Consider the following 18,865-nt stretch of genomic DNA (forward strand, 5'->3'; position numbering starts at 1 on the left):
GGGGAGGGCGGCTCGAGTTTCAAGGAGCAAGTGCGGCTCGACCGCCTGTCCAGGCGGTCTGCCGCGGCGTCGCTCGGCAAGAGCGCCTCCAGGTCCGCCCGCGCCCCGCACAGCGGGCCCCCCAGCGCCGCGCGGGCCGGCGGCGGCGGCGCGAGGCCGGCGGCTGCGGCGGCGGCAGCGCCTCCATTCTGTTGGCCTGCGCAAAGCGCCAGCCTTCCGCGGCGGCCGAGCTCCAAGAGCCTCGCCACCACGTCCGGCTCCAGCCTGGCAGGCAGCCCCGGCGGCGGCACTACCTTTGGCAGCCTGGCCGGCAGCACGGCCCTCGCGGGCGGCGCCACCGCGCCGGCCGCGTGGCTGCAGCGCATGGCCACGCTGCTGCGCCGCAGCAGCCTGGTCAGCATCAGAAGCGGCCCGAGCGGCGGCGCCGCCGCCGCCGCCGCCTCGGCCGGGAGCGGCCGGCTCGCGTCCCTGCTCTCGTGCGTGATGCGGCCGGCGCGCTACGCGCGGGAGCGGGGCGGCGGCGCCGCGGAGCTTCGGGCAGCGCGCCAGCGGCTGGCACCGGAGGGCAGCGTGCGCGCGGGGACCACCTACCTGTCCCTCACCTTTTCAAGGGTGGATGCGTTTGGGGCGTTCGCAGGCGGCCGCTACGGCGTGACAGAGCTCGTGCTCTCCGCGCTGGACGCGCGGCTGAGCGCCTGCGAGGCGGCTGACGAGGCCGCCGCCGCCGCCGCCGCCGCCGCGGCTGGCGCGCCGCGCGCCCCCACGCCGTGGGGGGCGGCCCGCCGGCCGCTGCTGCCGCCGGCGCGCTGCGCGTCGGCGGGGCCGGTGCTGATGTCTGGGGCTGTGGGGCGCGCGGTGGCCGGCGCCGTGGGCTCAGCAGAGGACCCGGCCAACTTCATGCTGCGGCCGTCCATCGCGCTGACAGACTAGCAGTGCGCGCGGCCGGCGCCGCTGCAGGCCTGGCAGGCGAGCGGTCAGATCTTTGAATGTTGACATGTCCCTGGAAGGGCCCGCATCCGGCAGCTGGGTCAAGCAGCAACTCACGCTGGCGCCTTGGCATTTACGGGTCCGGGCAGGGGTATGCTTAGACCCAAAATGGCGGCGACGTCCCCATTGTCATGTGCATGTGCGAGGGTGTCCCGTTGGCACTTCCGCAGCGACGCACCTTGGCTGTGGAACTTGAGCTTGGTTTCAGCTGTGACTTGAGCGCGCGCAGTTTGACTGCGCTTGCGCGGCCCACCGGCTGGCCTGGCCTTGCGTGTCGCGAATGATGGGGTGCACGCGTCGCGTGGCAGCGGTGGCGTGCGCCATCGTCTCGTTGGGCTCTTTCCACTCGTGGACTGCGCGGTGCCTGCCACCCCCGGCGTTGCCTTTTGCCGCTCCGCACACGCCTGTGACTTTGGTAGAACATGATGGTTGAACACAGCTGGCGGCCTCCTGTCTTTGTTTCCCTCCCGCCCCTTCATAATCCATTTTCCGACTCTGTACAAACGAGGCACCCACTCCGTCTGACTGCGGCCCCAATCAGGCCATTGCCACTTGACGGCGGCGAAGCGCGCCGCCCTTAACATCCGCATCCGGCTGCTTTGCAAATGCGCTCACGGCTGCCTTCATGCAAGCCGCCCGCCGGCGTTCGGAGGTGGCTGCTCTTCACTCTACGCCGCGGTCGCTCTCGCCCCACTTCAACGAGGCAGCAGCCCACCAGCCCTCTCTCCAGCCCTCCCCCCCCTGCAGGCACCCAGCGCCGCGCCGCGCCGCACGTGCGCGCGGCGCCGCGGTGGGGCCGCAGCGCTTGGTTCCGCATGCACTGGACCCTCCGACGAGGCTGTGGAAAGACCCTCGCAGGCGGCCCTGGCTAAGAGCCTGGCAATGATGGAGGGCCAGCGGCGCGCGGGGACCCTGGCTGGAGCTTTGCGCTGCGTCCTAGCTCCTGCTGCCTTTCGTCACTTCTGCACTGTTGACACTTTGGGGTAGCGTGGGATTCTTTTGCTCTGTTGGGCGTTTCCGAAGGGCGGCTCGTCTTGTGCGCCTGCAGCCCCGGCTCCTCGTGGCCTGCGCCTGGGCCGGAGCGGACTCCACCGAGGACCAGCGGCGCCCGACCTCGTTGTTGGCGCTGCAACAGTGCTGCTTGCGTGCGCTTTTTCGACTGCCGCCGGGCGGCTCTTGAGCCGATGATCCCACTTGGGGAGGTGCCGCCCGCCTGCACTTGCAGTCTTATAAATGAGAGAGTCCCGCCACCGCGCATCTCACACCTGTGGCCAGGCGATCATTGGCAACGTACGTACAATGCAAATTCATGGAGGTGTTTTCCTTCATCCAGCGTGTCAGCTGGGCCGCCAGCCACGCCGCTGCCAGTGTGCACGCGTTGCGCCTGCAAGGCGCTGTCCTACCCCTTTTGTGAGCGTCTGCGGGCTCGCACCAAGTGTACAAGCCCGGGCGCACGCCTCCCCAGACAGCAGCAACCAACGGCGTTACAGTTGACGTTGTAAATCAGGTGTCTATGCTGGCTTGCTGTGCGGTCAACGTGCAGGGGAGAAACGCGTCCTGCTGGCGATGCCAAATTCACAGTCTGCAGGATTGTGTGTGGGTTCTGGGTGCGGTACCGGGGCAACGACTCCTGAGATTCCACGGGCTGCTCTGAACACAGTACGCCGACCGGAAGAGTGTCTCACATTTGCTTCTGTCCGGGCAGCTTCCCCGTCTTCCAAAGGCCTGCGTAAGCACAGGAGCAGGGTTGGTGCGCGACAGGCGTTTGCGTATGCACGCTCAAGGTTGGCCTCCTTTTTTGTCCTGCCGCGCCGCGGGTCCCACCTGAGGGCCCACCCCCAACACGCCCACTGCGGTCCCCTGCACTCCACACATGGTCGACCCAGCACACACAGCATGAGTGCGCACCCAGCCCTGGCCCCGGCGTGTGGCCAGCGGCGCCCACCATAGAACGAGCTGGCCCCCAGGAATGCCAGCATTTGGGGGCTGAAGCTGGGGTACAGCACATTCTCAATGAACTGGTCCCAGTCCTCCGGCAGGAAGCCCTGGGGTGATGTGCAGAAAGGGGTGGAATGGTGAAGCGTGTCCAGTCACAGGTGTCAAACACGAGCCGGTTGAGTCGGGTATGGGAGGGCCTGGGACGACCACACGGCAGAGCAGCTGATCCTCTCTCCTCACCTCCACCCCCCCCCCCACCCAACATCACGCCCGCCCGCCCAACATCCCTATGCTCCCTGACCCGCTGGTCGTGCTGAACGCTGTTTTGAGGTCGAACAATGCTTTCTGGTCGCCGTCCGCTGCAGCTCAATGGGGCAGCTCACCGAGGCCGCCAGCAAAAGGCCCTCCGCGAGCAGGAGGGCGAAGAAGCCGCCGAGCAGCTGCACCACGGCGGTCTCAAACTCGCCGACCGGCGTCTGCGGCGCCGCGCCCGTCGCCTGCGCGACCGCTGCGGACTCGACCTTCACGGCGGGCTGGATCCTCCGGCGGCTGCGGCGGCGTGCCTGGGGGGTGTGGGCCGCCGTGCATTGGGCATGGCGTGAGCTGTGGCGTGGCCGGACGGGCACCCATGTGGGGACTCTGCTGGCTCTCCGCGGTACATGCCGCTGCTTTGTTTTGAGCCGTATAGTTGTGCCGTGTCCATATGTGGGCAAGGCGTCGTGCAGGGGCAACGCACGTTGCAGTCCGCATCAGAGCAGAGCTCACCAAGGCGGCATCCACGTCCACCTCAGCACTGCTTGTGCTGCCGCTGGTGGACGGCGCGTCTGCTGCAGCCCCCTCCTCCTTTGACCGCTGCGGAATAAAGTTCAGACACAGCGTCGAGGGCTCTGAGGTATTGCATTGCGGACGGCAGCGCCCATGTAGACATTCGCACTGGTGGCTCAGTGGCAGCGGCCGTGGCGACAGCGCATCCAATGCGGACCACGCCCCTGTCGCCGCTGCCCATGGTGCCAGCCCCTTGCTGCATGGATTATGCAAACTGTCTTCCAACTCACCTGCCGCTGCTGCTTTTCGCCGAAGCCTTGGCCCGCGGAGGCCAGGACTCGCACGGAAGCAGATCTTCCCGCCTGCGCAGCATGGGGCCCTTTTTAGTGATACCGCCATCAAAAAATGTTCGTCTCGCCATTCGTTGCTGCGTACCGAGCGGCGTGCCAAACCACATTGTGCCAAGCCCGGCCTGCTGCTGAGAGACTGCATCTTGCTTATTAGTGCTGTGTGTGTCCTGGCACGGCTTAGAGGCGATGTGTGCCTGCCCAATGGGCGGGGCTTGCCATCGTCTCCGTGTGCTGATGAAGGCGTCTGCTGAGTGCTCACCGACATCACCTTGCACTCTTGCACCTCACGTCTGCATGCAAGGTTTGCCACGGCCTGCGCGGACCTGCTCTGCTGGCGCTTATCACTCATAAGGCATACACATAGGGGCTGGAGTCGAAAGGCCGGGATGTTGGTCTTCCAAGGTCAGCACCTGTACAGCCCCCATCAACCTCTGGTGATCACTCAGGGGCTGCCCCCAAGTAGACTACCGTATCACATTCTGGGCAATTGATCGCAACCCTGTTTGCTCAAGTGGCTCTCCACATCAAACTCATCAGACCTCACCCTGCCCACCTGCACCCTGCGCGAAACCAGGCAGCTCACGTTACTGCAGTATTTATTCAAGATGCCAGCATGAGAGCTCGCGGCCCAGCAACAGTCAATACTGACTGGTGAGTAGCACACGCATTGGTGCACCGAGAGTGGGCACCACTCCTCCCCTCCATTGCGCCTAGACCCGTTGGCAGCATGTGCGCCCTGCGTCACAGTCATGGCAACACCCCACGTATGATCACGCTTGAGTGCCTGCTGACTGATTATCCAACTCGTCATGGTGAGTTGCAAGACCCCGTCCATCGCGCACTCGTGCTCAGCTGCTTGTTCAGCTTGGGCATTGACACTTAGGCAGGATCAAAGGCTACCCAGTGTTTGTGGCACCATAGCGGCGCTGTTTGCAATCAAAACCGGACCCGTCGACGTTACCGCTTTATAGGAGCAGCTTGCCAGGGCGTTACGGTTGCTATGAGTAGGGTGGCTGGTGGGTGGCTACTGCCGGATTTGGACGCTTTCACATGGAGCCGCAATCAGCGATTGCAGGTTGTGACCGAAGACTGCCTCTGGCCTACCTGCAGCAGCATCTCAGGGGCTCGAAGGCACTTCCCTGTGCTCAAAGGGCTTACTTGCGTGGCCCAGGGTTTGACCAACACCACCACAGGGTGGCGGGCGCTCCACTCTTTTGGCCAGAAACCTGCACCTCACTGGTCTCTTGTCTGGTTAAATCAGTCAAGCTTGCTTTGACTAACACCCTTGTATCACGCATTGATGCAAGAATGGCTCGTATTACACAAGCTGTTATGTGACGTAAAACAACGGCATCCACTACCAATACACGCATCTCAGATGGTAGCGATGGCCAGCAAGCAAATGTGGGACGGGGTCTTGCGTGAGTTGCAGGCTTGGGTTGGGTTTTGTGTCCTCCCCAACATCAACTCCCTGAACTGTGTGTGCAGCACATCATTCTTGAGTATCCAGAAGGTGTGACTCAATACTTACACAGGAGCACCGCCGCACAATAGGGGTGTATTTGAGTTTTTGAGCTCTGCCAATGATTAGTAAGCCGCAGCAACGGTCACAACCCCGCGCGCGCAAGCGTGCACTGCGCGCGGCCATGGACCGTTCCCACCATAATTGCCAAAAGAAGGGGACGCAGCTAAGCAATGGCCTCAGCAGGGGCGCCCTCATCAGCGGCCCCACTGCTGGACGCCGCATCGCCAGCAACCGCCCCCTCTGCCTCCCCGCTCTCAGGCGCAGCGGCTGCCGCATCGCCCGCGGCGTCGGCGGCGGGCGCGTCGAGCGACGCCGCGGCAAGGGGATCCTCTGGCGCCGCCGCGGCAGCGGCCTCGCCGCCGGACAGCGCGAGCTCGTCGGCGGCGGGCGCCTCGGCGCTGCCAGCCTCGAGCGCGGGCGCGGCGGCGGAGGCATCGGCGGCGGCGCCGGCGGCCGGGTCGATGAACGCGGCGAAGGGGTCGGTGGTGTCCTGCTTGGCGAGCAGGAGGTCCTTCATCGCCGTGAACGTGCCGCCCGCGCCGAGCGACGCGTCGCCGCCCGCGTCGTCGCCCTTGGCCGCGGCGCGGCCGAAGCCGAAGCCGGGGATGCCGGAGCCGTTCTTGGCGTGGCCGAATAGGTCGAAGTGGGGGAACTTGGGCAGGTCAGGGATCTTGGGGAACTGGGGCAGCTTGAACTCGGGCAGGTGGGGCAGCTGCGGCAGCTCGGGCTTCCCAAGGTCGGGGAGCTTGGGCAGCGTGAGCGCGTCGACGCAGTCACAGACCTTCCAGCCGGCGAGCGCATACTCGTGCTCGGGCAGGCCGAGGTCGATGAGCTTGGGCAGGTTGACGAGGCCGGCGGTGGGCGTGGTCTCGATGCAGGGGTGGCCGATGTACTTGGCGCCCAGGGGGTGCAGCTTGGACACGTCCTGGACGGCGACCACGGTGCCCACGCAGTTGCCGCCGAGGACGGCGGACTTGCAGCCGGGCACGGCGAGCTTGCAGGCAAGGTGGCCGCAGCGGTTGCCCAGCAGTGCCAGCGGGTTGGGGAGCGCGTTGGTGCCGAAGCAACCCATGGGGACGTCCTTGCCGAGGCCGTTGGCGAAGCAGCTGCCGAACTTGCAGCGGCCGCTGCTCACACAGCAACCGCCGATGCACTTGTTCGTCGTGAAGGGGTGCTTGGCCTTGCAGCTGTTGAGCGCGCCGGCGTCGGCGGAAGTGTCGCACATGTCGGGCTTCGGGGGGCACACATCCTTGACCTCGGTGGGGGTGGCAGGGGCGGCCGCCGGCGTCGCCACAGGGGTGTCAGCCTCAGCGGCAGGCGCAGGCTCGGCCTCTGCTGCAGGGGTGTCCTTGGCCTCGGCGGGAGCCTCCTCGGGAGCCGGCGCAGCGGGCGCCTCCGCCTCCGCAGGCGTGGGCGACTCCTCGGGCGCCGGCGCCGCCACAGGCTCGGGCTCGGGCGCAGGCGCGGGTGCGGGCGCGGGCTCGGGCGCCTTGGCCACGGGCGTGTGGCCGGGGGCGCACTCGGTCAGGCCCCACACAAACTGCAGCTGCTGCAGCGCGCCGTCCTTGTCGACCCAGCCCTTGAAGGACGCGAGGAATGCGCCCTGGCGGTTGACTGTGACTGTGCTGGTCATTGTGGAGGACTTCTCATTGCCCACAGACAGGGTGCGGCCCTTGTTGGTCTTCAGCTTCAAGTACTCAAGGCACCTGTCGGGCAGGAGGGTGTTTGATTGAGGCGCCGTGAACATCGGCTCGAGCGCTGGACCTTGCTGCAATGTCCGTGCTGAAGGAGCTCGCGCTTCAATGCTGCTGCATGCAGCGGCACCGGCAGCCCGCGGGGTACCCAGCCCAATGGCAAACCAAGCATGATACCTTTGCACGCGCCTTTCCACCTTCACTCCCCACCCATGGCTGCCCCCATGCACTCACTTGCCGCCGGCCTTGTATTCCGCCTCAACAAACGACTCGCCGGCGCCCAGGGACAAGTGGGTGCCCTGCAGGTTCTTCTCCACACCCAGGAGCGCAGCGTCCTTTGAGTCGTACCCATAAGTGGGCTTGACGCCGAAGACGCAGCCGTATGAGTACGAGTAGAAGAGCTGCAGCTTGGTCAGGTCGCCGGTCGCCTTCCACTTGGCAACCTGGTCGACCCACTTGTCAGAGGCCTTCTTGAGGGACGTGCCAAACAGCGGCGTCTCACCGGAGACGATTGTGGTGCAGCCAGGGGTGGCTGCAGAGGACGAGGGCGCAGGGGGCCAGAGGCGGGATGGGTGCCCCGGTGCGATTGAACGCGGCAGCTGCAGCATCCCGCACCATGCAGCATGCGCCGGTTGGCCGCCGCGCCTGCAACCAAAACAGCTTATCGATAAAAGGGCGTGAAAACTCACCAGAAACGTGGGCAGCCACGTAACACAAGACCAGGGCCGCGGCAGCGAAATGGCGGATCGCCATCGCTGCTTTTCCCCCGCCTGCGGACAAATGAGATGTTATATTAAGATATATTTTATTTATTCAGTGATTCTATAAGAAGCCCGGCTCGCAATGCGTGCCTTCGCACCAAGCGAACCGACGAACGGTTTCTTCTGGCCCTCGATGAGCAAGGGCGTATACGACCACAACAATCTATCAACAAACTTATATTGTGTTGATTGATGGCCTGTTTGTGGGGAGAGAAGGACATCGAGAGCTGGAAGGTGAGGGGACCAGGCGGTAGGCAGAGAAAGAAACAGCGGCACCCTTGTCAAAGCCGCACTTGCGGCATCAGGCGGCTGTGGGCCCTGTTTAAAGCTGTGATGTTCCATCCTATTTGCCCGGTGGGAAAGCCTGCATCCAAACGAGATGACACCTACCCTGTGGTTGCTTGCTGCTTGCTTCGTCACCCGAGGGGTGCTGCATCAAGGTGGCTGTAAATTGACAGTTCGGTGCTGCCAATGGTGTCTTTGTGAGGCCGTGAGCAGTGCAACCCCAATATCCCAGCTGCCTTGATATGTGTCGGTGTGAGGCAAAGGCATTGTGTGCTGGCAAAAGACTCATATCCAGTACAGCCAGCTTCAACACCCGAGACGTGCCTGCTTTTCTAGCTCCACAAGGTTCACAAGCCAAGCACAAGATTTCGTGCTTAACGTGCATGTTGTTGAGTCTAGTTGCCATGCTTCGCATCAGCCACACGATATCAAGCAAGGGCTGTCAGTTTGCTGGCTGGACTGTCCTGGTGATGCAGCAGGGCTGGACAATGTATTGTTTAGAAAATGCGAAAGGCCTTGCATTTCGGGCACCTTTGTTGGGAGGAATTTGCAGTGGCACGGGGAAGGCCAGTAGTGTTTTCCCGGCGTGGCGGCCTGTGCGGCGGGGCCGAGCGCCGGGTTTTGTGGACTGGCGCTCTTACCCCTCGGGTTGCACCCAGCGAGAGGGGAGTAGGCCCTTCATTTGCTTGCACACCGCTTATTCCGGTCCCCTCGCGGGGCTCGGGTCTTGCGCGTGTTGTGTCTTGCTGCGCCGCCGGCCGGTTTCGGGAGGGGATGTCCACCGGCGTTTGTGTGGGTGTGGGTGCTTGCTGGGCTGCGTGGGTGGAGCGCTTGTCACGCTTGCCTGCTTGCTTGTGCGTGGAGAGCTGTGGCGGCGACTGGAAGACGAGATGGCGCCTGAATATTGGCATATGTTGCAGCAGATAGAGAATGAGGAGAAAGCTTACAAGTTGCTTGATTTTGATTTTCTTGGTGGCTCTGTGCTTGCTGGTATCGTTGCCCCTCGTGTGTGTGTGCTTGCTGGCAGATCCGTTGGAAGGTTTGGAATGAGGAGGTCGACTCTGATGAGCGCGGGGCCGACGGAAGTGATGCTATGGTATGGGTAACTTATCTATCTATCACAATCTTGCTTGCCCCGCCCACTTTGTGAGACGGAGGCGATGAGCCGTGGGGCCGTCGCGGCGACCGTGTCCCGGTGAGTCTTGCAGCTGCAGACGCGGTAAAAATCAATCAATCAATCAATTAATCAAAAGGTGCTGCCACATAACAGGCGAAGGCCATCACTGATCACGAGCTCTGACCAGGCCGCGCTTGCTTGTGTTCGGCCGGTGCAGGTGTCTCGGCGGGGTTCCCACGGAAGCTGCACCTCCGTCTGACGTGATCTGGACACCCTTGGACCAGACAAGCACATCTCACACGCTATCTGCGCTGCAACAACGCTGTCAAACTACATCCTGAATCAGGCGCGGCTTGAAGCGTCAGATCAGTCACTTCCCTTGCATTGCGAAGCAAGCCGGCACGCCAGACACATTACTTGACAGAGAGCATCACTAGCAATATCAATGGCGCTGCGCAGCCTAGCTCGGTACTTCAGGCCGCTCGCAGGGCCTGGGGCAAGGCTGATTCAGTCTGCGCCGACTGTTTTTGATAAGATGGTTCAGTTTTACGTTATAGACAAGTCGGGTGCCCGGCATACCGTGCGGGGCCTGGAGGGAATCACGCTGTCGGCAACCTTGCGCGAGTACGGTGCGCGCGCCGCTTTGCCGCACGCTGTCCGGCATGAGCCGCATGGCTGCGTCGCATGTCCGGATCAAAGTAGATGCCATGCCCTCATGAATTACAAGGCAGCGCTGCTGTACATGGCGGGTGTGCATCCTGGAAGTACCGCTCATCATGCGGCCTGTGTCCGCTGCTCCAACCCTACCCGGTCCTCCAGGCGCCTTTGACGAGTCCTACTTTATGCCGCACCCAATGGAGCCCGCCTCGACAGACTGCCATGTGTACGTCGGCAATGACTACATCGACAAGCTGACGCCGCTCGACAGCGCACAGCAGAAGGAGCAGCAGCGCCTGGTGGAGGACTTCGTGAGTGCCGCGTGCGGGAGGGTGCCGTGTGTGCTGCAGGAGTGCTGTGTCGACAAAGATACGTATATATGTGGACGCGTGGTTGCATGCACACGCGCTTGCATATGTATCAGTGGCGTGTGCAGACGCGTGGGAAGAGGGAGGTAAACAGCGGGCTGTGGTTGCAGGGCCCTGGAGATGGAGCAGCAGGCAAGGGAGGCCGCCCTGGGTCTGATGAGGCAAGGTAGGGGCAACCAGAGCGAGCCTTTACACGGCACAGAGTCTGTAACGAGACGGCAGGCCTGTCGGGCTGGCCGCGCTCCATGCGCCCACCCCCGCATCCCCTATTGCCCACCCCCGCGCCCGCCCGCGCCGCCAACCTTTTCCCCGCAAAATGCCCGTGCCCCGCAGGTACGGCAAAACGCGCGCGAGAACAGCCGCATGGCGCACTTCATCCGCCTCACGCCGCAGCTCAACGGCATGACCGTGGCACTCGGCCCCATAGAGCCGTGGAAGACACAGTGAGGGCGGCGCGGGCGGTCCTCCATGTGCCGCGCTGCGAGCGCTTTTGAGGATCCGTCAGGCCGACGGTTACCTGCCGGCTCGCGGCACTGGGCGCGGCGGCGCTGCGTGTGTGTTCGCCCACCATGCCCTTGCAGGCGATGGCTGCGGCTTTCGACGGGAAGGACCCCTAGGCGCCATGGGCGCAAGCCCCGCCTGGATTGTGTGAGCGGATGAGTATCTCCGCAGGTGCAGGAGCGGAAGTGCGCTCGTTTGTGCATGGTTTCTTGTCTGTCTGTGGAGTTTCATTGGTTCACATTCACTGCACGGCTTAATCCCTTGTTGCTTCTGTGCTTGCCTCTATGAGGCACTCTGTTCGAAATACATGTGGGCGCTGCATGGTTTGTAACAAATGCGGCCGGGTATTTGTTCAGAGCCATTGGCCTGCTTGTAGAAAGTGCTGAATTATTTTTTGCTTGGCACATGTGACATCATCTTTGCGTGTCAAGCAGCCAGGCAAGCCGTGTTGGCGGAGTGTGCGTGGAGCAGTGTACGCCCTACGGTGGTCTGTGGTTGTGTACGACTGGCTGCGTCCAACAGGCACTGTGTGGATGGTCTCCCATTGCTCACCTGTCCAGAGCTGCAGCTTGCATGCTAGGGCTGCTAAGGCACAGCCTGCTCATGCCACGCGCTGGTGACAAGGCCACACCTGCAAAGGGCGAGGCCGGGGCGCCTGCTCCCTGTTGCCCGTGTTACAGGCAGCTCGCGTTTGCCACGCGCACAGGCGACGGCGAGCTGGGCAGTGCAAACGTCAAACCCCCCGATCAACCAAGTACCCCGCCCCCTTATTGGTATGGCAGAAACCCTGCCATGCAAGACAGACCGATGTGCACAAGGAAGCCGCCGGCGTTTGATGCGTCACCGCGCTCCACGCCGCAGATCGGTTTGGCTGAGGAGCAGCAGTCGTTCAAACCTTTATGATGCAGGAAGACGGCATGGCAGCCCTCGCGCGGCCGTGAGAGTGCCATGCCAGAAACGCCACAACGGCGCCCTGGTGCGTTCCAGCACGCAAGATCGCAGCGCTTGAAAATTGCAGCACGTGCCGTGCAGGGTGCAGGGGGACGGCCGACTCAAAGGCGTCGCCCCCCAACATTGCGTGTTGCACACAAGCAGGTATGTACATTCACGCCTGCGATCCCTTCTGGTTGCGCATGGAACCCCACTCAATGTCCTGGACAAACCTGGTGCCCCACTGCCAAGACCAATGCCAGCAATAGCCCCCTTTCAAGGTGTGGTCAGCTGTGAAAGCATCTTGGCGCGATCGCCGGTCAAAAGTCCAACGGCCAATGAAGCTAAAGCAAGGAAACCACAGTCCTCTCAGAGGGAAAGGGTGGTGCGCTGCGCCCCAAGCATAGCACGGTCCGGGCCCGTTTGAGTGGGGCGCACCGTCCGACTCAGTTGGTGGCACAAGCTGCAATAGAAAAAGGCATAGTGCGCGTTTCGGTTCCCAACGTTCGCAGGTGGATCTTGCTTGGCTAGCCGTTGCAAGTCAAGATCGCAGCCCCTCCTGAACAGCGGCCTGCGCTGCACGGCACCCGCACCTGACGCGCGGGGTGCGGGCGCCCTAAAAGGTGGCCACCACGCCCCCCCAGCTCGGGCCGGGCAGGCGCGGTCACTTACGGTGCCCCAGCACCGGCAACATCGGCAGCGAAGACATGAGGCTGCTCGACGCCGTCAGCAAACCCGCGGTCACCGGGTGGCGCATCAGCTGGTCAGAGACGCCGCCGGCCAACTTGAGGAGCGGGGAGGCGTCGGTGCGCTTGACCCAGATCCCCTTGCCGTAGCGCGCCAGGAGTGTCGGGTCCCAGTCCGCGGGCCCCTTGCAGACCTTGAACTCGGGAAAGGCGCTGCTCTCAAGGCACTTGAAGTCCACCTGGCGGCCAGGCAAGTTGCAGTGGGCGTCCTCGGTGCAGAAGCACTCGTAGCTGAGCGCGCAGCCAGGGAAGTGGGTGTAGGGCCTCTCCGCGGCGACCTTGGCGAAGAGCGGCGGCTCGAAGACCTTATCCGGGTCGAAGCGCGCCTGCAGCTCGAGCATCTTGTCGAACGCGGGGTAGCGCGGGCGCGTGGGGAAGCGGGGGTCGGTGAAGGTGCGGTCGGTGTTCTTGCCCCAGTGGAATCGGCCCGTGCCGTTGTACTTGGCGAGGCCGAGCAGCTCAAACAGGTCCTGCGGGGCGGGGGCGGCGCAGTATATAGTTGAGTGCGGCAGGCGAGGCGACGCAATGTGTGATTGCGCCGCTGGTGCGAGGGAGGCGAGGGAGAGAGCAGGCTTGTGGGCTGCAGCGCATACACAGGGCCGCAGCTCGGGAGGAGGGGGGGCCCGCAAATCCCTGGGACGCGTGAAAGCTTAGGGGTGCCGCGCACAGCCGCCGCGCCGCAGCGCAGGGGAGCGCTGCAGGCGCCCCCACCAGCGCGGACCAGCCTGCCGGTGCCAGTCCTAGGCAAGCACCCCGTGCGCAGCCCCGCCCACCTGCACATAGCCGTATCGCATCGGGTACTGGAAGATTTCCCGGGAGCGCAGCCACGTGGACTGCACGAATACGGGGCGCTTCATGCCGTACTGGGTCGCCAAGTACTCGGGGCGGCCGCTGCCGACTCGCAGCCACATGTACCTTGAGGGAGAGGCGGGGGGATAATGGCGGGTCCACATGTGCCTTTGAGGGATTAGCGTTGATGCAGACGTGAGCGGCTGCCAGCTGAAGGAGGACGAGGGAGCCGCGCGCCGCGCCCACGCGTCGTGCCGTGCCGTGGCCCACGCGGCAAACATCCGCTCTCTCGGTCCGCCACCCGCCAGCTGCGGGCTGGGCCAGAGAGGGGCGGCAGCGGAGCGGCGGCTCCCGCCCTCTCACCCAGGGCCGAGGTAGCGCGCGCGGGTCGCGCCATCGCGCCAGAGGTCCTTCTGAAGCACCAGCTTTACATCATCCACCCACTGCTGCAGGTGCTCAAACTCGATCGTGAACTCGGTGTCGTACTGCGGTGACGACGGGTGACGGGTGGGAGTGACGGTTGGGAGGCCAGTGGGGACAGCGTGACGGCGCGCACAATTGTGTGAGGGGCGGCGGTCGCTTGTTGGGGTGGGAGCAGCAGAGCAGCCCTCCTGCAATGCTGGTCCAGCCCCGTCTTGCCCAGGCCGCCGCGCCCGCCGGCTACCCGTGAGATGCGGTCTGGACGCTGCCGCTGTGGCCTGGCCCCGCCTCGCAACGGCCACCCCAACCGGCTCTGCCTCGCCTCTCGCAAACCCCCGCTGCCTGCAGCGCTGGGCCCCTCCCCACCCCCATCCCAAACCCACCGCGGTCGCATCATACTGCTTCCCCGCAAACAGGCAGTTCGGCGCGCACGGCATCGTCGTCTGCAGCCGGTTGGTGAGCCCAACGCCCTCTGTGTCGGTTGCCACGCTGCCGCCCGGCTTGCCCGCCCAGCCGCGGCCGACGGTCAGACGCTCGACAAAGTAGCCAAGCACGCTGTTCATGATGCCAAACGCATTGTCGCGGATGTCCCCTTGGTTGTCCCGGTTGGCGCTGCCAATGGGCGCCTCGTAGCGCACTGCGGCGATTCGCAGGATTGGGAGCGGCGGGGGCACCCACGGCGGCAGGGCGGCGAGTTAGTGGTGTCAGAGACACAACCAGGCGGGCTCCGCACGCGCGCTCGGCCATCGGGCAGGAGGGCCGCCCGCTTGCGCCCCACAGCTGCGTGCGGCGGCGGACGCGCGCGGCGGGGCGGGCGGCGGGCGCGGGGACGCCGGGCGTGCGCTTACAGTCTGCCAGCATGGTGTTGACGAGCTCGGGGTCGGTGACGGGCACAGAGGTGTTGACCTCGGTCATCATGTTGACCGTGTACTCCTGCATGTCGGGGCGCCACACCAGCAGGACGTCCGAGTTCCCCTGGTTTTGGAGGCGGCCGCGGTGGTTGCGGATAAATGGATTTCAGCTTGATGGGCGCAGGCAACCGGGGCAAAAGGGGTGCGTGCGGCCGGCTGCTGGTGGTTTGGGCGTGCGTGTGGGTCGGCAGGGCCTGTCAACGCTGCGCTGCCGGCTGAGTCGCAAACAGGGTTGAGGGGTTTGTCACAGGTATCAAATCTGAGCATGCCGGGCTGCTCAACTGCATATTGCTCCCTCCAAATCCTGCCGCCAAATGGCGTCCTAGTACCGCATTACCCCATACCCCTGCACAGCGACAGCCACGCGGCCGCCCCCTGCCACGGGGCCTAGCTGCATCCAATCCTGTGCCCGGCCTACAGCAAAAGTGGCCAGGCCGGCGGCCGCCAACAATGCCTCCCCTGCCAACTGCACCCGCCCCGCGGCAGCCGCATCCAAAAAGCGCCCCGCACCTCATTCAAGATCCTCTCCAGGTCCTGAACCATGTTCTTGTCAGACACCTTGAGCAACGACTTGAAGCGCGTGTGGCTGGGCGGGTTGAGCTGCAGCAGGAACTCGGTCATCACGCCGACCAACCCGAGGCCGCCGTAGAGGCCGTTCCACTCGGGGCTCGCCGGCGTTGCGACGTGCCTCTCCCCGGCCGCGTCGACCCACACCACCTCCCGCACCATGTCCATGGGCGTGTCCGCTGCCGCGGGCCCGTCGCCGGAGCCGTGCGCGCCGGCGGCGATCGTGCCGCCGAGGGTGAGGCCGCCGAACACAGGGACAGAGCCGACAGAGATGGTCATGCCGTGGGCGCCAGCGGCCTGGGCAAGGTCCCACAGGTGGATGCCCGGCTGAACGCGCATTTGCAGGGCTTCCTTATCGACGGAGAGCACCTTGCTCATCGTGTTTTGAATAATGCTGACCGCCAGTACGCTGGGGGGGTTGGCGGCGCCGCCCTGCTGCGGCAGCGACTCGCTCTGGGCAGGGCACGTGAACGCCGCGGACGAGTGGAACAGGCGCTGGGTGAGGCGGACCTTGAGCGTCTGGTTTTGCGCCCGGGCCTGTGCTGAGTAGGCCTTGAGCGCGGCTGCAACGTCATCTGTGCTGTTCGGCTCGATCACGGCGTCGGTCTCGCAGAGGACGTAGCTGTACGCGCCGCGAACGGTGCCCGCGGGCTCGTCATACTGGGACGCGGGCGGGCGGGGCGGGGGCGGGGTGTCGGGCGCGGTTGCCGCACAAGGGTTGCCGCAGGACGTGTGCACGAGGAGTGAGCGGGCGGCAGGAAGCTGGGGCGCAATGGTGAAACGCGTCCTGTGATGTGCAGGCCACAGCTCGTGGCAGCATTGATGCTGAGCTGAGTAAGCACAAAAGCTGTGATCAACAGGCGGCGCTGGCCGCTCCTTGCTGACGCGCAGCGCCGTCCGAGCTAGGTTCGGCCTGCACTGCATGCGGCACTGCCTAGAGCACTGCGCCGAAGCTAACCCACCGCCCCCTGACCACTGCATGCCACACAAGGCGCCCGCTGTATGCGTATGTAAGCAATCACCCCGAGTTTTTCGTCCCCACGGAAGAAGGCGGCCTGCGCAAGGTTCGCCAGGCAGACGAGGAGCACAAAGCTGTTCGCCCACACGACCCGTGAGCTCGCCATGCCGCCCCAGATGTGCTATGAGCTAGAGAATCAGATGGATAATCTATGCGAGTGCTTTCCTGACGCACAGAGCCCGGCCGTCACGTCGAGCCCCCAAGTTACCAAGGAACCAACACAAGCTGTTGGCTAACCCGGGGTGACTGCGATTATTGCCCGGCAATTATAATTATTACAGTACAACGAATTAAAAGCGCCGCCGACGGAATTCAAATTTCGCCTCTTATTGCTGAGTAGCCGCTGATGAATGGAGTGCGGGGTACCCAACGACCACCGTTGCCTCCGCAGACTTGTACAAGATTTTCCAGGATATTTATATCTCTTGGAAGCCGGCCGAGTCACCCGAGTACACCGCAGCGCCCAAGTTCAGTTGGCTGTCGCAACTCCAAGGCGGCTGCAGTAGGATGCACGGGCCCTAACGTACATGGAGGGATTTGGGCCCCTTGATGGCCCAGGGTTGTCTATCAGAAACGATGTTAGTTTTCCTCGCACATCATAATGCGCCCCGCTGAGTTGTACAACCTCCGAACCAGAGGCTTGGCAACATGACAAGGCGGTTACTCGCAGCGATGACTGGCCATTTCGTTTGGCAGCGATGTGCCTTGGGCTCTGGTGGACCCAAAACAAAACCGGGAAAGCTTCAAGAGGTGAACAATATAACAGCATGAATGACTTATCAATGGAATTGTGACAAACGTCTGTTGTTCAGGGGCATTACCCCTGACAGGTGGCTCTGCCTTGTCATACTTTTTGACCGTATTGAAATGTTCTGGAGAAAGGCGCTGCGTGGCTGGACGGTGCGCAACGTTAACAATCGGCTAGCTCGTTCAAAGGCTGGTAAGGGCCAGCTACACTGGCCAGCCCCACCAGCAGTCATTGCAGCAATGGGCATGTCCACGCTGTCCTCTCAAGGCGATTTGTCACCATGGGCTCAATAAGATAACTAGTGCGCCTCCGTTGTATGGGTCGGGGTTTGTTCCATATGTTTGTCTCGCCGTCAAACGGCTCATTGCAAACCACATACAGGTCTTGGTTGGGACACAAGCGCCCGGCGGATGGTGCAACGGAGCGTGACAGTGCGCACTGGAGTCATAGTTGGGAGTCTGAAGAGGGGACCAAAGAGCTTTTTGCAGGCTTGAAACGCTTGGCCAGGCGCAAATGGTGACAAACTGGTGGATGGCTCAACTACCACAGCATCGCTACGACTTCAACTGTCCCTGCTTGGTCCCAGCACCAGCACAGAAATGAGATAACACTGAGGTTATCAGGAACCAACCTTGTATCAGCTGTATCAACGCGTGCAATCAGATCTGTCAGTCTGCTTGTACTGCCCGATTCAAGGCCATTCGGCAGGCCAGGTGGGGTCAATCTATGACACACGTCCTATGTGCTTGCTTTCAATTGTTTCCAGGTTAGGCCCCATCAACCACTATTTCAGGTACTAGCGCGATGGGTGAGCAGGGCGAATCCAAACTCGTGTTGTGTTGCAGTTGAGCCGCACAACCGCATCATGTTTATCTCACAATAATGTGGCTTCCAGAGTGAGAAATAAGCGCACTATATCCACTCCATGCGCCCAGTTTGAAGCGAGCTGGCCATCCACACGCCCCAACTTGTCTCAAATCGCACAAGCACGGCTGTCCTAGGTGGACTGGTGCAGCGGCGTCACTGCACCCCACGACAACGAGTGTTGTTGTGCACAGCGAGCGCATGAGGCCTGCCTAAGCTCAGGATCACCTTGAAGTTTGAATTGTCACATGTTGACGCGCCTCCGCAGCCGTATGCGCTTGCGAGGAGCCAACCCTTTCGCCATTTCAATTTCCAGGATGCGTGGTCTTCTTTAGACCCAGACACAGTTCATTTATTGACCCATTGTATTCATTTACAGTCCCTTGACAAGCTTACACCACCTTGCGCCGTGATCGGCACTTGAACTCTGCTCTCTGTGTTGAGCTTCGCCGCCGGTCGATGTCCTTATTCGCCTAAAGATTGAAACAACTTGTTAGTGACGTCCAGCGCGCCAGCGTTGCCCCGGGAAGATCGCGAGCACCACAATTGTTGTGCAGCTCTGCGCTCGAGCCACCCAAGTCCACCGCGGCCCCCTCAACTGATTCAAGAACGTCCAGAGCGCTGTTCAGTCGCATCTCGGGCCCCCTCTTGGCGGCGCGCCACGGGCGACACCGACCGCGCCCCCGATGCGGCGCCAGCGCCACCTCCAGGGCGGCCCGCCCCTGCTGAGCGAGCTGCTTGAGCATGTCTTGAGCCTCATGCACCCCAGGTGAGAAAATATTGCATGGATCGTGAGTTCGCCGGCAGCGCACCCCCGGGCGTTTGCGTGCGGTGCGCCCACTGCAGGTGCTGCTGTTGCCGCATCTGCCGGATGGCCGACTGCACTCGCTGTGTCCGACGACAATCAACAACGCCTCCCCCCCC

General features: G+C 63.1%; 5 protein-coding genes across 5 annotated transcripts in view; 2 read left to right on the forward strand and 3 right to left on the reverse strand.

Moving 5' to 3' along the window:
* Positions 1–930, forward strand: part of MNEG_3616 (hypothetical protein) — a gene marked incomplete at both ends in the record, with an annotated part of 8,170 nt that extends 7,240 nt beyond the window's left edge. The window contains one exon of the mRNA XM_014047904.1: positions 361–930. Within this exon, the coding sequence (XP_013903358.1) occupies positions 361–930 (570 nt within the window). The remainder of the gene's footprint in view (positions 1–360) is intronic.
* A 1,738-nt stretch (positions 931–2,668) lies between these two features.
* Positions 2,669–4,305, reverse strand: MNEG_3617 (hypothetical protein; the record flags this gene model as incomplete). The annotated part of the gene is made up of 5 exons (XM_014047905.1): positions 2,669–2,712; positions 2,933–3,032; positions 3,309–3,488; positions 3,691–3,777; positions 4,300–4,305. The coding sequence occupies 5 exons, from the start codon at positions 4,303–4,305 to the stop codon at positions 2,669–2,671; spliced, it is 417 nt and encodes a 138-aa protein (XP_013903359.1).
* A 1,423-nt stretch (positions 4,306–5,728) lies between these two features.
* Positions 5,729–8,012, reverse strand: MNEG_3618 (hypothetical protein; the record flags this gene model as incomplete). Its single annotated transcript, XM_014047906.1, has 3 exons — positions 5,729–7,271; positions 7,494–7,791; positions 7,949–8,012. The coding sequence occupies 3 exons, from the start codon at positions 8,010–8,012 to the stop codon at positions 5,729–5,731; spliced, it is 1,905 nt and encodes a 634-aa protein (XP_013903360.1).
* A 1,945-nt stretch (positions 8,013–9,957) lies between these two features.
* On the forward strand, positions 9,958–10,894 carry MNEG_3619 (NADH:ubiquinone oxidoreductase subunit; the record flags this gene model as incomplete). Its single annotated transcript, XM_014047907.1, has 3 exons — positions 9,958–10,051; positions 10,242–10,390; positions 10,781–10,894. The coding sequence occupies 3 exons, from the start codon at positions 9,958–9,960 to the stop codon at positions 10,892–10,894; spliced, it is 357 nt and encodes a 118-aa protein (XP_013903361.1).
* A 1,648-nt stretch (positions 10,895–12,542) lies between these two features.
* Positions 12,543–16,235, reverse strand: MNEG_3620 (hypothetical protein; the record flags this gene model as incomplete). Its single annotated transcript, XM_014047908.1, has 7 exons — positions 12,543–13,094; positions 13,398–13,539; positions 13,777–13,898; positions 14,217–14,470; positions 14,682–14,808; positions 15,255–15,971; positions 16,170–16,235. 7 exons carry the CDS (start codon positions 16,233–16,235, stop codon positions 12,543–12,545), a joined length of 1,980 nt encoding a protein of 659 aa, XP_013903362.1.
* Between the last annotated feature and the right edge of the window lie 2,630 nt (positions 16,236–18,865).

Source organism: Monoraphidium neglectum, assembly GCF_000611645.1.
Source record: "Monoraphidium neglectum strain SAG 48.87 unplaced genomic scaffold scaffold00462, whole genome shotgun sequence".
Lineage (NCBI taxonomy): Eukaryota > Viridiplantae > Chlorophyta > Chlorophyceae > Sphaeropleales > Selenastraceae > Monoraphidium > Monoraphidium neglectum.